At 46.5% G+C, this 14,888-nt stretch overlaps 1 protein-coding gene across 1 annotated transcript in view; it reads right to left on the minus strand.

Moving 5' to 3' along the window:
- Positions 1 to 3,040: 3,040 nt before the first annotated feature.
- Gpld1 (glycosylphosphatidylinositol specific phospholipase D1) overlaps positions 3,041 to 14,888 on the minus strand; it is a 46,805-nt gene continuing 34,957 nt past the window's right edge. Inside the window, exons 19-26 of the mRNA XM_050142397.1 lie at positions 14,317 to 14,458; positions 12,483 to 12,588; positions 12,316 to 12,409; positions 9,589 to 9,768; positions 8,914 to 9,074; positions 6,714 to 6,740; positions 6,566 to 6,616; positions 3,041 to 3,783 (exon numbers count right to left, since the gene is read on the minus strand). Coding sequence (XP_049998354.1) covers positions 3,697 to 3,783; positions 6,566 to 6,616; positions 6,714 to 6,740; positions 8,914 to 9,074; positions 9,589 to 9,768; positions 12,316 to 12,409; positions 12,483 to 12,588; positions 14,317 to 14,458 — 848 coding nt within the window. The 3' untranslated portion in view covers positions 3,041 to 3,696. The remainder of the gene's footprint in view (positions 3,784 to 6,565; positions 6,617 to 6,713; positions 6,741 to 8,913; positions 9,075 to 9,588; positions 9,769 to 12,315; positions 12,410 to 12,482; positions 12,589 to 14,316; positions 14,459 to 14,888) is intronic.

Here is a 14,888-nt window from a genome sequence, read left to right on the forward strand (position 1 = left end):
GCTTCAGCAGAGGTGTCAGTTGCTCCTTCCGCTCTGGTTTCCTCAGGGAGATTCCCAATAGAGATTCTGCTCTGCACCAGTGAGCGATCTTCACCCAGAACTCTTTGAAGAGATTTATTTGGGAAGAGTCCCGGAGAGTGGCTGCCTCCGTCAGGGTGGAGAAGGACAGTTGCCAACTAAACAGGCAGAGGGCTTACATAGGGCTTGAGTTATTCCAGGGTGAAGATTTCAGGGAAGGGAGAGAATTGGTCAGATTTTGATCCCCTTGAGCTTGGACAAACTCAGATTGGCTAGATTTTGTGCTCAGGGATTGGTTATTTTGTGTTCAGTTGGTATGGGGCAGATTTGGCTCTGGTTTCAGAGCCAAAGTGTGTTTCTTTCCTGGCCCTTTTTAGTCTTTTACCTCTAGTTTCAGGGCCAGGGCATGTTTCTTTCATTGGCTCTTGTTCCAGGGTCAAGGTGTATTTTTTTGGTCCCGGTTTCAGGGCCAAAGTGTGTTTTGTTCACTGGCTCTGGGTTCAGGGCCAAGGTGGATTTCTTTGGCAATTTTTTACTGTTTACCCTGCAGTGACCCTAATGTGTCCCACAAGAATGTCAGGTTCATTTACTGGGTGATTTAGCAATGGGAATAAGAATGTTATTCCAGTAGAAAACAAAGTTCCAAGTGTGTTTTGTTCACTGACTTGGTTTCAGGGCCAAGGTGGATTTCTTTGGCAATTTTTCACTTTTTACCCTGCAGTGACCCTAATGTGTCCCACAATAATGTCAGGTTCATTTACTGGGTAATTTAGCAATGAGAATAAGAATGTTATTCCAGTAGAAAACAGAAAGTTCCAGGTGATCTCCCCTCCTATGGGACTGTGAGAGCTGGTCCGGAGCAGCTGAGCTAGCCTGGTGTCCCAATCATGAGAAGCTGGAATGTGACCCTATGGAAACTGTAGCCGCTGCAGCCTTTGATAGTGTCCAAGATCATCTTTGATGATGCCTAGGATCCACAGTACCCTCCTTCGGCAGATCAGTCTTAACATTGTCTCAGGTTTTTGCTCAACTGAGATACATGAAGAATTGAAGTCATTTGATCCCAGGTCAGACACAATCAAATAGCATTTTTCCTTGTATTGTTAGTTTATGACCTTGAGTAAAGTAATTGTCTCAATTAGTCATGTACCTTCTATTGATAACTATTTCTCCAGTCAGATAAAAAGACAGAACAGAGAGTTTGTAAAAATTTTAAAAGTGGTTAGGTCATTGAGGGTTCTCGAATGTAACTGCTACTTAAAGGAAATGTTGTGAAATATCACATACTGAGTTTTATGATTGAACAAGCAGTCAGTCACACATCCCACATCTAGCATGAGCAAGGGGGTGTGATCCTTTTTTCAGTCTGTCCTTATTATGTTCAGAGCCTCTGAACCGATGTGAGAAGAGCAGAGATCCTATGAAATGATCCCTCTGCATGCCCTTCTTGACAACAGACTGGAATAGGTGCAGGCACTTTGTGTGGCAGGCTCCAGGAGCTGCGCTAGACTTTATTTCTGGGGCATCAATGAAGCCCCATTGGAACTTTAGTATGATAACTTCAGTAATGGCCACAAAGGTGATTTCATGGAGAGATTGGAATGAGTCCGGAGACTTGAGCTCTCCACCAAAAGCCCACCTCCAGTCATTCTAACTTTATAGTCTGGGACAGTAAAGCATAAAGTAATTCCTGTCTTAAAGCTAGAAAAGTAATATGTAAATGTCTGTTGGTATCTTGAGGTAAAGATGACTAAGCTAAGCAGTTGCTCAGTTAGTGTTGTTCTTGAGTATCTAAGCATTGTGGGACTGGTTCTTAGAACCTCATTTAACACTTGGTGGAAGGAAATGTTAACCCACCTGTTGAGAATAATAGACTGTCATGTGCTAATTTTTTTCTCTGTATCAGGTCAATATTCTCTATAGGTCGACCTTCAAAAGTGGGGTAGCACTTTATTTCTCACAGAGAAGTCAATATGTTACAATTGTCAGTATGACAATGTTACAATGTACAGTGTTACAGTTGTCAAATGACGATCCTGTCAACTTGAAGATGTTTCCATCTCTATAACACTTCAGCTTTTTTTTTTTTTTAATGTAGTAGTGCCTGCTACTTGCTGTGTTCAGACACTGAGCCAAAGACAAAGACAAATCCTGTGGTCAGCCGTGGCCATATTTAGACAAGCTCCCGACAGTTATCAGAGCAGAAGCACTGGCACTTTAAGGCTAGAGCATCAGCCCAGGGCTGGGAAAGTTCATGCCTGATGTGCACAAGGCCCTGGGTTTGGCCCTGCCACTTATATTTGCTGACTGGCAAAACAGTAACCCTTCTGCTGTGAGTGTTCTTCAGATAGCTTGAACCGCGAGTTACTACCCAAGCAAAACCAAATGTCCCTGTTTGCTTCCTTCTGTGTCTTAGGGGGCTGTATAGCGCACACTCAACAGCTAGTCTGGAGGGTGAGCAGTGCCTTCTGGGGTGAGTGTTTGTGAGCTGTCCCTCTTTCTCACCTATGAGCCATCATCTTTTGTGTATTCCACATTCCCTTTGCAGAGGTTTCTCTCTCTCTCAGTGGGACTTGTCACCCCTTTTCCTTCTCCTTTTGATATCACTTTCCAGGATCAGAAGGAACAGTATCTCCTTTGACTGACAGGAGACCAGCCAGTCACTGTTATAAGTTGAAAATGGAGACCAGGAGCTACCCTAAAGAATAGGCCAAGAGCAAGTGAAGCCACAGCCCACTCATCCCTTAGGGTCAACCTGGGCTCAAGGCCATCCCACTCCCTCCTGTTCTGTTGGTGGAGCTGGCTGCCGAGCACAGCAAAGCCCCACCGCCCTGTGAGACTTAAAACCACAATGGTGAGGTTGATCACTTGTCGCCACAGACGTGTGAAGCACGAGATAGCTCAGCCAACTTTAGTTTCTGAGGTTGTCCTTCTCAGCCCTCATTGAGGAAGGAGCAGTGTGTGGGCACCTTCCCCCATGCTTTTTTCCCTGGATACTGCACCGTCAGCATGACAAAAGGCCCAAGATGAGCAGCTTCAAAAGAAGAAGCGTTTATTTTGGCTCACAGTTTCAGCCATGTCAGTTGTAGAGTGCTTGACCCTGTTGCTTTGGAGCTGGGGAAGAAGCCAGCACGGCGCGGAGGAGAGCTGTTCATTTACATGGCAGCTGGGAAGCAAAGCGGCAAGGAAAGACTTGGGGTCCTGGTACACCCTAATGACGTAACTCCCTCCAACAAGATCCCACTCCAAAATTTCTACCCTCCTTCAGCCGGAGACCAAGACTTCAGCATGGGAATTTTGGGGCACATTTAAGATCCAAATAGGACCAGCCGCCGCTTAAGGATTTTTTTTTTTAAGGAGCAATGATAGAGAGAATGTGTTACGAGGTAACTGTTCCCTTTCTAGGCAAGAGACAGACAGGTATTCAACCAGAAGAGGAGGGGTGATGGTTGTAGTCCCAAGCTCAGAGAAGATACAGAGTGCCTGCCGTTCCCCATCATCTGGTACCCACACATAGCTGACCGCATTTCCAGGTCACCTGGCTGTCAGTGTGTCTGTCCCAGGAGCCCCACCTCTGCCAGGCTTCACCATGGCACCACTAGAGGAATGTTTTGTCCACCTTGGAGATGGACTTGGCCCAAGAGGGAGGGGCTGAACAGGAGAATGGAGTGACCGTCTTCAGTCTGAGCTGAGGCTGTAGACATGAAGTGCCCCAGAGAGCCGGGCGCCCCAAGAACTTCTTCCAGCAGCGACAACCACTTGGTTCTGTAGAGGACACAATATAGACAGCATTGATGACAAATTCCTCCCAGTGTGCACTGGGGATGCATAGGAAAGCCATGGTGGCCAGACCCCATAGCTAGAACTTACGTCTTCCCCTTTGCTCATATACTACTTTCTTGATCTGTAAGTTCTAAAAACCACAGTTGTGAAGCTGACCTCAGCCCCTGCCTCTTGGACATTTAAAAAAAAATTTTTTAGATGGGAAACACAAGTGTGTGCTTATTCCAGAACCTCAGTGTGGTGTACAGCGTGCATCTGGAGTGGAAAGGACTGATAGGGCTACCGTCAGACAGCAGCCTTGCCCATCTTCTAGAATTGTCTTCAAAATCTGCTGCCAGTTGTGAAACATTTTTTGTAATGGCAAAATCTTCACAATTTATGGTTAAATTTGATTTGGAGGAGTTACCAAAAGTTATTTTAAATCACTACTGGTAAGTGAAGTGTGGCTGGTCACACTGACTGCTAACATTTTAAACAGAGCAGGCTTTGCCGTTTATCTTGTTGGCTTCATTTTAACGCAATTAACAATCACAAAATGCTGATAACGGCGGCAATGTATGTGCCATGTGCCCTGTGTCAGAGTCTAGGTGGAGCCCTTTCTGGCTCCTCCTAATAGCCCAGTGCTGGCAAAAGAGAAAACCTTTTCAGTAACAAATGGTAATTTCCTTTTCTTTTCCCTTATTTGTGTAATTACTAATTTACTAAATGTACTTTTATTTTAGCTCTATTCTGAGTCTTCATTTCTTAGGCAAAGCATGCTCCTCACTAAAGTTAACCCTTCCTGGCTGCCCACCATCTCCCAGGTCTATCTCAGATGTCCCCTCAAGGCCCACAGGTTCTGCAAGGCCGCCCTGGGTCATTGTACACTGATGTCAAAGGCCTTGGCTGCATTTTATCCTATCACGTGAGCTGTGAGTGGGAGACAAAGCCGTGTCTCACTGTTCCATCTACCTCTGAACTGTCTGAGGTCACCACAGGACATGGACAGTGGCAGTCTTCCTTAGGTGTGTTGCCAGGCTGCCAATGCCACAAGGTTCATGTGTCCTGGGAAGGAAACCTGTCTTGAGAGTTCTGATTCAGGTCTCAGGGAAAGGCCACCCTACTGTTTTATGCTCACTGAGCCTTAATGCCCTGTCTATGTGAGTGGGGAAGTGAGGGGTGTTTATACCGACATGAGGGAAGACTCACTGTAGAGTTGTACAGACCAGAATTAACTGTGAAGTACCTCCAACTGGCCTTTATCACCACTGCCCGTGGTCGGTGTTCTTGATAACATCTCGGTTTTTTTAAAGATGCATAAAATTGTAAATAAAAGCCCAGTGTATCCTTTGGGGAATCTTTTCATGATGAAATTGCTGATTCTAGTAGATAGCCCTATGGTGTCAAGCTTGTCTGTGTCAGAACTATTGGCCACCAGAGGGCAGTTTCCCCATGAGTCTCACAGCAGGCCCTGTGTCCTCAGCACCTCCCGAGCTTCATCAGGCTGCTGTCTTCTGCACTTGGGACCTCCCACTAAGACTCCTGCACACTCTGCTCTTTATCCCTTAGTCTATGCTAGGCTGTGCACCTGCCTTCCCCGTGTGTCTTCAAGAGCAGTGACTTTGTATTTTATAATCTAGCACAATTTTATGATACCAGATCCAGAAGTGAATGAATGGTTTAGTGGTTTAGTTTGGTTTCCTTGTTTTGAGGCAGGGACTCATTCTAATCCAGGCTAGCCTTGAACTCTTTGAGTCCCGGATTGGCTTCAAACTCCTACCTCAGCTTTGTGCGCTGGAATTACAGGCCTGAGCTACCACACCTGGCTCTTCAGTAGTTATATATTATATTTCTTAGTTGTGTATTTATTCGAATGTAATATTAAATGTATGTGTCCTCTAGCAGTCCCACTGCCGTGTTTCTCGCCTGCAAGGACATTTGCACAATTATGTAAAAAAAAAAAATAGGTGTAAGAATGTTCAGTACAGCATTATCTGTAATAGTTTAAGAATGGAATAACATGGCTGTAATTGAACTGAGTTATGTAATGTCCAGAGAATAAAGTATTGTGTAACTATTGAGAAGGATTAAACGGTGCTGTGTGCTTATTTGATAAAAAGTGAAGGTGCAGAAATGGCATGTGTATCTGTCTGGACTCATCTAAAGACTGCTGGACAGGGCAGGATGTTGCTGCCCAGCTGCCACCCTGAGTTCAGTCTCTGGGACCCACATGATGGGAGAAGAGAAGCAAGTTCTCACACAGTACTCAGCACAAGTGCACTGTGGTGCATGAACAAACGTTTAAGAACCAGCAGACAGGACAAAAACAGCAAAATTCTAGCAGTGGCTGTCATGGAGGGTGGCAATCAGCAAACATCATAAAGGGCCAGATGCCCTCTTAGGCTGTATGAGAAGTTGGTCTCAGAAGCTGCCGTTGCAGTGTGTGGACACCCACAGACAGATCAGGAATGGATGAGCACTGTGAAGTGCCAGGCCGGGTCCTCAGCACCACTTAACGAAGACCCTTGAGTCATGGGCTCTGAAATTAGAACTTCATAAAAATTTCATGTCAGGAAAAAAAAAATTTTCCCCACTGTCTAAATATGACAGCCACTTTTTTAGAAGTCAAATATAGTTGGCCCACAGGCTATACTCTGCTAAGCCCTTCTGTAGAGTAGGAATGGGGGCTACCTTAAAAAGTGGGGTTAAGTTCATTTGTTACTGTTCTTGTAAAACTGAAGAGGTGAGATTGTCAGATCCAGTTCAAGCACAATCCGTTACTCACCCTTCCCTTAGACCTTACAGACACCAGTGAGCTCCCAAACCTCGAACTTGCCTGTAAAACACACACGCCGTGGTTGTTCAGCATGGTGAAGTAAATATTAGGAGTTGGGGGTGGGGGGGTCAGGCTTTGGGGGATGGTGGCTACTTACCTCAGGAGAAATTAGTACATACTGTGCCTGCAGAAAGAGATGAAGGAGGAGGTGTCAGTGTAATTGCTATTGACGAAGCGCTCTGAGTCTGACTGCCCGTGCTCACATTCCAACACTTCCACATTCTCCTCACGAGGATGTGCGCCCTTTAACCCTAGACATTCCACTTACAGGATCTCAGATCCTAAATCATAATCTGTTGTATGAAATCATTTACGTGAGAATGTTTGCCCTGTGGATTATAGTAGAATCAATTGACTAATGATCAATACTTCAGGAAGGTCAGTTAAAAAGATTTACTCCAAGATAACGTAGTTGGCAGATGATAGAACCCCAGCCCCACCCCCTCCCAGCAGGCTCCTGTGTAATCCAGGCTTCCTGATTTTGGGTGCTAGGATTACAGTATTACCACCATATCCTATACCCCTCTAGAACTATGTGTACTTTAAAAAAAGAAAAAGATTGATTGATTGATTGATTTATCTATTATTTGGTTTTTCAAGACAGGGTTTCTCTGTGTAGCTTTGGAGCCTGTCCTGAAACTTTGTAGACTAGGCTAGCTTTGAACTCACAGATCCGCCTGCCTCTGCCTCCCAAGCACTGGGATTAAAGATGTATGCCACCACTGCCCAGCCACAATGTGTACTTTTTCCCCATAGAGTGCTATCTGGTTTTTGTTTTATTTGGGTTGTGTGTGCATACACATGTGCCAAGGCATGCGTGTGGAGGTCAGAGACAGCTCGGGAGAGTAGATCCCCTCCTGTCATGTGGACCCTAGGCTCTCCGGCTTAGCAGCAGGCTTCTTTACCTACTGAGCCACCTCGCTGACCCAGCAATGTTCTCAATATAGAATGAATGAATAGTCCTTATTCAGAATGCCTGGCTCCAGACATTTGGATCTGGGATCTTTCTGATTCTGGAGTATCTATAGATACATAGTGAGATCTCATGGGGATGGGCCCGAGGCTACACAGAGGACCCAGCTTACGCCCAATTCTGTGCACTATGCTAATGACTTTATACATGAGACCAGCCCGCTACTGTAGGATAGCCACTCCAGACCTGTCAGCTCTCAGGAAGCCTAAGCTTTTGCAGCCTCTCAGATTTCAGACTGGGAATGCTCAACATGTATACTGTTTGATTAAACCCAGCACTTAGGAGGTAGGGGTAGGAAAACTAGGAGTTTGAGGCCAGCCTGGATTCTACCTTTAAAAATAAATCAAGTTAAAAACTGAACAAAATCACACATGATATCACATTGGCTAACAAGTTTGAGAAATGGTCTTAGCTCAGGTTCCCAGCTGCCGTTTGTGCTGTGACTTGAACAGAAGCCCTCTGTCCTGTAGGCTCTTTGTCACTGGCACCAAAATAGCTTCACAGCTTTGAGGTGCATTCAGCTACACAGGGTACTTATTGTGTGTGCTCTAAGTAGGACAGTGCTGCCAGCCTGTAATCCCTGCACTAGTGAACAGAGGCAGGGGGACTACCACAAGTTCCAGGCCAGATAGGTCTACATAGCAAGACCCTGCTATTTAATCTCACCCACAGCCCCCACCGCAGTAACATTTCAAAGTGTAGAAGATACTAGAAGAATACATACTCCAGCTGACGGGAAAGCTCAAGGTTAATTTTAATGCTCTTCTTTGTGTTTCTCTGTTTTCTACAATTTCCACACTAAACTTCCACTCATTTTGCAATTTAAAAAATAATTTTGTTTGTTTTGTTTTTGAGACAGGGTTTCACTTTGTGGCCCTGACAGGAAACTCACTATGTAGAACTACACTATGTAGGCTGGCCTCAAATGCACAGAGATCCAACTGCCTCTCCCTCCTGGGTGCTGGGATCAAAGGCATGCGCCACTACACCTTAATTTTAAAATTTAAATTAATAATAATAATAATAGCCAAGCTGAGTGCTCGGAAACATAAGGAAAGCCATCGGAGAAAGGAGTAACACAGAGCAATAAATGCGAAACAAAAGGCTACAAGGTTTGGTGACGTTACAGGGGCTAGACCCTGCTCAGGTCATGGCCAGCTGTGAACAAGACCAAGTCCAGCTGGGCTCCAGCTCCAGAGGCAACCGGCACAGCTGTAAGCACCTGGACAGCTAGACAGCACAGCCCGGCAGGTGACTAAGCAGGGGACCCCCCCAGCCATCTCTGGGCCTCCCTCATGGAATGGAATCCGCAGAGCGCCTTTACCTTCTCCTCTGGACATGGAGTCAGCCAGGATTTGCATTTTCCTGTCATGTCACCCAGGGTGGTGTGCTTGCCATTATAAATGTAAACTCGCCCGTCTTCTCCCCCTAGCAGTCCAGAAGTCATGTCTGTTATCCTCAGAGGGGCAGCCATGATGATTTCATCTGTGAGCCACAAGTGGGCGGAGGTATTAGACTACTGTCTGCCTTCTCCCTGCACCTCTGGATCCTGAGCCTCCCTCCCACAAGGGATCAACACGCCCTTCAGTCTGCCCTGGCTTCCTCCAAAGTCATTTAAAGGCCTTTCGTTTCCCCTTGTCATCCATCAATAATGGACCTGGTGACTTGCCCACCAAGTCTGTAGGAAGTGCAGATTGTTCTCAGGCATCTGAGTTCAGATCTATGGGAGTCCTTGAACGTGACACACACATGCAGTGCCAGCACTTGGGAGAGGAAGGCAGGATCGGAAGGAGGAGTGAAAAGCGGCTGAGTACATGAGGAATGGGAAGCAAACATGAATGAACTATGTGAGACTTTGTATTTAAACAAAAACAACAAAATGTCCCTTGGACCAGTGGACTGTCAATCAGAGGGCAGAACCTTGGCCATCTAACCTGGACACAGGTCCATTGGATGTATAGGGAGTTAACTTTAGCTAAGGTTGCTGTTCCCACCTTACCTAAACCATCATCATCCAAATCAGTCAGGTGTAGAACGCTACCAAATCGAGAAAAACGCCGGTCTCCGCTGAAGGTGCTGAGCAGGGCCGGCTGTGTTTTGTCCAGAGCTACCTCGTACATGCGAGTGGCCCCGCCCTGGTGCAGGGTCATGGTTAGGAATGCCATTTTAGACACGTCATCTGAAAGAAGCCACAGGATCTCCGAGTGTCGTGAAAGTGAAGCTGGGATCCCACCAATACCCTTTTGTCCCTCGGGCATGTGCACTGAGAGTGGGCACACAGGACAGTGTGATTCTGGGGTGGTTTGCTCCAGCGGGTGGGAAAACTAACGACGCATTGGTGACCCCATCGCATAGCTCCTGTGGTTCACTCCACCCCAGCACATTATCGCCTACCAGACCATCCTGCCGTCTTTTCCTACCTTCCTTTTTCTTTGAGACAGGCCGGCCTCAAACTCAGTATCTAGCTGAGGATGACCTTGACAGTGAACTCCTGATCATGCTAAAGTCTAGGGTTATAGATGTGCTTCGCCTATAATGAAAAGTATGCTGTCTATTGGATTTCTTACGAAGACCAGTTTATCAGAAAAGTCTGGGAACCTTATCTCAGCATCCAATAGAGTCATAAGAAAAATAAAATGGAGGACTGGAAAGATGACTCCACTATCAAGAACACTGGCTGCTCCTCCCGGGGACCCAAGTTCATTCAATTCCCAGCACCCACGTGGCAGCTAACAACTGTGTAGTCCACAACTGCAGTTCCAGGGAATCTGACACCTTCACACCAATGCACATAAAATGAAGTTAAATAGATTATTATTTTAAAAGAAAAGAAAGAAAAATAAATGAGCGATGTGTGTCTGGAGAGTTTGGAAATGACTTCCTAGAAAACGAACCGAGAGGCACATTTGTAGTGCTCTCTGCAGCATGTCCTCACCCTGTCCTGTCCCCAACCATGCAGTGTCCATGCAGCCAAGCCTTTGCCAGATACAAGTCTCTTCCCCTCGCAGAGTAGGCAATCATTCAGAAATGATTGTCTGGCACTATGCAGGGAAGGTCTCAGGGAAGAAAGGCTTCTCTAGTCTGGGAATCTCCCTGAGGTGCCCATGGCATCAGAAAAGTAGTCCATAATTTCCCCAGCTCTGGTTTCTATGCCTACGGCCCAGCCCTCCCTCAGAACAGTGTCAAAGCGACACCTGATTGTTTCCCTCAAAGGGACAGTGGCAGGAAGGACAATCATATTTTTGAAGAATACTGACAAAGAACATGCTCATGATGAGATATAAATGCATCTTTAACTAAGAGTGACAATTACATAAGGAAGTTGCGGGTGGACCTTCTAGCTCAACCCCTAACCCACACACACTTCGGGTGGCCAGCATGATTAAAGGGCTTGATTAAAACTAAAATAAAAGAATAGAAATAATTTTAAAAACTTTAGCCGGGCGGTGGTGGCGCACGCCTTTAATCCCAGCACTTGGGAGGCAGAGGCAGGCAGATCTCTGTGAGTTCGAGACCAGCCTGGTCTACAAGAGCTAGTTCCAGGACAGGCTCCAAAACCACAGAGAATCCCTGTCTCGAAAAAACAAAACAAAACAAAACAAAAACCTTTAAACTCGAGCTTTTTAAGTATTTATTCTGTGTATGTGTGTCACGTGTGCCCACAAGAGCCAGAAGGTGGCAATTCTGAGCCACATGGCATGGGAACCAGGAGAGCACCCAGGGCTCTTAACCACTGCATCTGTCTATCTAGCTGTCTGTTCCACGAGTTTAGGTGTGCTTGTTTGTTGAGACAGTGTCATACAGCCCAGGCTTGCCTTGAACTCCTGACCTCCTTCCTCCACTTGGCCTGGAGGAATGGGAACCAGCAGAGTCCACTCCAGCTTTTTGGTGAGCCTGGGCTAAACAGAGTCTCAATAACAAAACAAAACAGCTCTTCTCCAGCTCTGGAGTCAGTGGTGTGGGAGCTTCAGACACACTTTCATGCCTCATTTTCAACAACTTTTGAAATAAATACCATAACTATTTTATAGATGATGATATCAAAGTTCAGAAAGGTTAAATAACTAACCCGAAGGTACACAACTTGGTACTCAAGATTTTTTTAAAAGGAAATATATAAGTTCGCTTGTGTTTGGCAAGTTCCCTTGACTTTCTCCTAAGACAATATGGTCAAAGAACCTTATGGCTTGTTGCCACGGGATATTTGATCTCACTGTGACACCCCAAGACTGTGTTTATAAAGTAAACCTCGAGTCAGGGGATGGCGCCACTGACTAGCTGATAAGAATTAATCACAGAGAATACAGAGGATCCAGATATGGACAGAGAGAGACGGGAAGGAGTAGAGAGGGACTTGGAGGTTCTTGGGCTTTTTGTCCTTTCCCTTAGGTCTTAGAAGTGTGGAGAGACAGTCAGCTGGTTGCTCCTCCGCCACATCTTTTTTTTAATACTTTATTTACTTTTATTTCATTTGCATTAGTATTTTGCCTCCATGTATGTCTCTATGAGGGTGTCAGATCTTGGCATTAGAGATAGTTGTTAGGGGCCGTGTGCATGTGGGTGCCAAGAATTGATCCCAAGTCCTCGGGAAGTGCTCTTAACCAATGAGCAATCTCTCCAGCCCCCCTCCACACCACATCTTTGATCTATCAAGTTTTTACCCCAATATCTGACTCCTGAGTCTTTAATGGTAATAGAACAACTATATATATATGTAGTGACCTACCATGAGTAGGGGCTCCAACCAATAACACTTGTGTTAGGGTTCCATTCAGCCTCACATGGCCACTTGACAGGGAGGTGCCCAGCTTTCCCATTGCCTGCAAAGAACCATTGATTATTACTGATCGACTAAGCTAAGCAAGCACGTCGTTGAGAAAGAGGCTGGGGTACCTTATCGCCTGAGATAGTGATTTCACTCTGACAGTTTGGCGGAAAGTAGCCATACACCCTTCCCAGGCTGTTTTTCTCATGGATCCTGTGGCTCGAGCGTGCCAACCTGGGGAGAACACAGTGGTCAGTGGCAGATGCAGGATGCAGAGCCCTGAGGATGAAGTGTCCGTGGAAGAAGCTGAGCCTCACCCCAGCCTGCATCCCTGGGACTCTGTCACCAACATTGGCACCTATGAAGTTAATCTCACCAACATGGAGGCTTCCGGGTCTCACATCCACCCTCTGCCCCGACACTCCAGCAAAGCAGTGATGCCTACTGCCAGGGGCCGAATCACACTCTCCACCCCACACCCACCCCACTGTGGTGTCCTGACTGCCAGTACTTCAGAATCAGACTGTATTGGAGACAGTATCTTTAAAAGGGTCACCAAGTGAAGAGAACGCTGGGGAGAGCCATAATCAAAGATGACTTAGCCCTCATAAAAACAGATGAGCACACAAACCAGAGGCAGCTGACCTTCCCAGGGCGGAGATGACTGATTTGCTTCCTGAGTTCTGTAACTGCTGCAGATCCAGAGCCAAGTCGCCTTTGGCTATCTTTGGTTCCCTTCATGGCTGCCGGTCACTGCCCACTTCTCCATCTGACCTAGCATGTCTGTAACTCTCAGGTCAAACCCTTTGAGAGCCATAGTCAACGGTCTCCCCCCAGCTCAGAGACTCAGAGACCGTAGTATGGAGTCCTTGTGGGTCTGTAACCCACCTAACTGTTGTTTCCACCAATTTATTTGGGGGAAATACTTTTATTTCTTATTTTCTTTTGTTCTATAACTGAACTAATTTCATGAAACCATTTCCGCATTGAAACATGCTATTGAGCAACCTGAATCTGTGTCCCTGTGCCTCAGTCACACCTGCTTGACTCAAGAATAAGCTGTTCCTGGGGCTGCAGATACAGCTCAGTGGCTAAGAGCATGGGCTGCTCTTCCAGAGAACTGGGGTTCGATTCCCAGCACCCACATGGTGGTTCACAATTGCTGTAACCCAGTTCAGGAGATCCAACACTCTCTCCTGGCCGCTGAGGGACACAGATTTTTTTTTTAAAAGAATTAAAAAATTCTCATTTAAAAATTTCTCATGTCCTTTGAGGTGAGAGCTGTGTCTCACAGAGATGGCCCTGTGCAGGCAGCAAGAAAGCAGCCAGAAGGAAGGCGACAGACGGAAGCCAAACAGGCTTCAGAAGAACCCTGCCCACACTTTGATCTTGGATTTCCGTCTTCCAATGTAGCGAGCTGCGTGGTGTCACACCTGATGGAGATGTATAATCAACTCCTGAGATGGCTAAGGCCTGACCTATGCTATGATCACGCAATGATTATCAGCTGCCTGCATATGCGTGAACCTATGGGCAATGCCCACCTGGCAGTTCGGGGTTGGTAGCCCATGCCTACTTAAGGGCTGGGAGAGGTTTGCCCGGAGAGAGAGGGGAAGAGAGAAGTGTAAAAAGTCCTGGAATAAACTGTAGTGAGAAGAGCTCCGGTGGTCGCGTCATCCTTGTGGGTCGAGGGTGGCCGTGACATTTCAGGACAGTAGAATGGAATCTTTCTGTGTTTAAACTCCCGGGCTAAGGAATTTGTTGCTGTGGTTCTCGCAAGCCAGTGCACTTACTGCAGTTTCTAAAACGAGCCATCTGCAACCTCCCTCCAGAGCTGAGGCTGTTCCTTTTAGGGCAATAGCCACTCACCCCTTTCTTCACACCTACACTTATAAGGCCCCACAAATAGCTGGTCCTGGCCCCATGTGCCTTGTTTCCCCAGACCCCAGTGCCAACACTGACCTGCTGACGTTCTTCCAGGTTGGGCTCCCAACCAGCAGCAGGGTTCTGTTTGCCACTGTGACCCCATGGAGGGAGTATCCAAACCAAGAGAAGTCCTCCTCGCCGCTCACCTTCCAGTCAGCTTCCTCTGCAGTCAGTGTTTCTAAGAAAAAAAATAAAAAAATTAAACAGTCTCCATCAACCAACTAACCAACCACCTATCAGTGACACCCAATCCCAGTAAATGAACATGAAGAACATGAAAGAAACAGAGAAAGGTGTGTTACGGGCATGGTGATGCACATATACAATCTCAGAACTTGGGATGTGGAAGCAGAAGGGTCAAGAGTTCAAGGTCATCCTTGGCTCTGTGGAATTTGAGACTAGCCTGGGTAGCATGCGACCCTGTCTAAAACAAACCCCTATGTGACTGGAAGAATGGCCTCCATTCCCTTTATGAGGGAGGACATGGAATTGAAAGGAAGCATCCTGTTTATGAACATATGAGAACCAGGCAGCTTCTGAGATTTTGTCAGAGCCCCTTTGTCATATATGGATCCCAGGACCCCGGCATCAGCATTAGATGGCGCTCT

This window comes from Alexandromys fortis, unplaced genomic scaffold, assembly GCF_014885135.2.
Source record: "Alexandromys fortis isolate MF-2015 unplaced genomic scaffold, M_Fortis_MF-2015_v1.1 scaffold_5, whole genome shotgun sequence".
Lineage (NCBI taxonomy): Eukaryota > Metazoa > Chordata > Mammalia > Rodentia > Cricetidae > Alexandromys > Alexandromys fortis.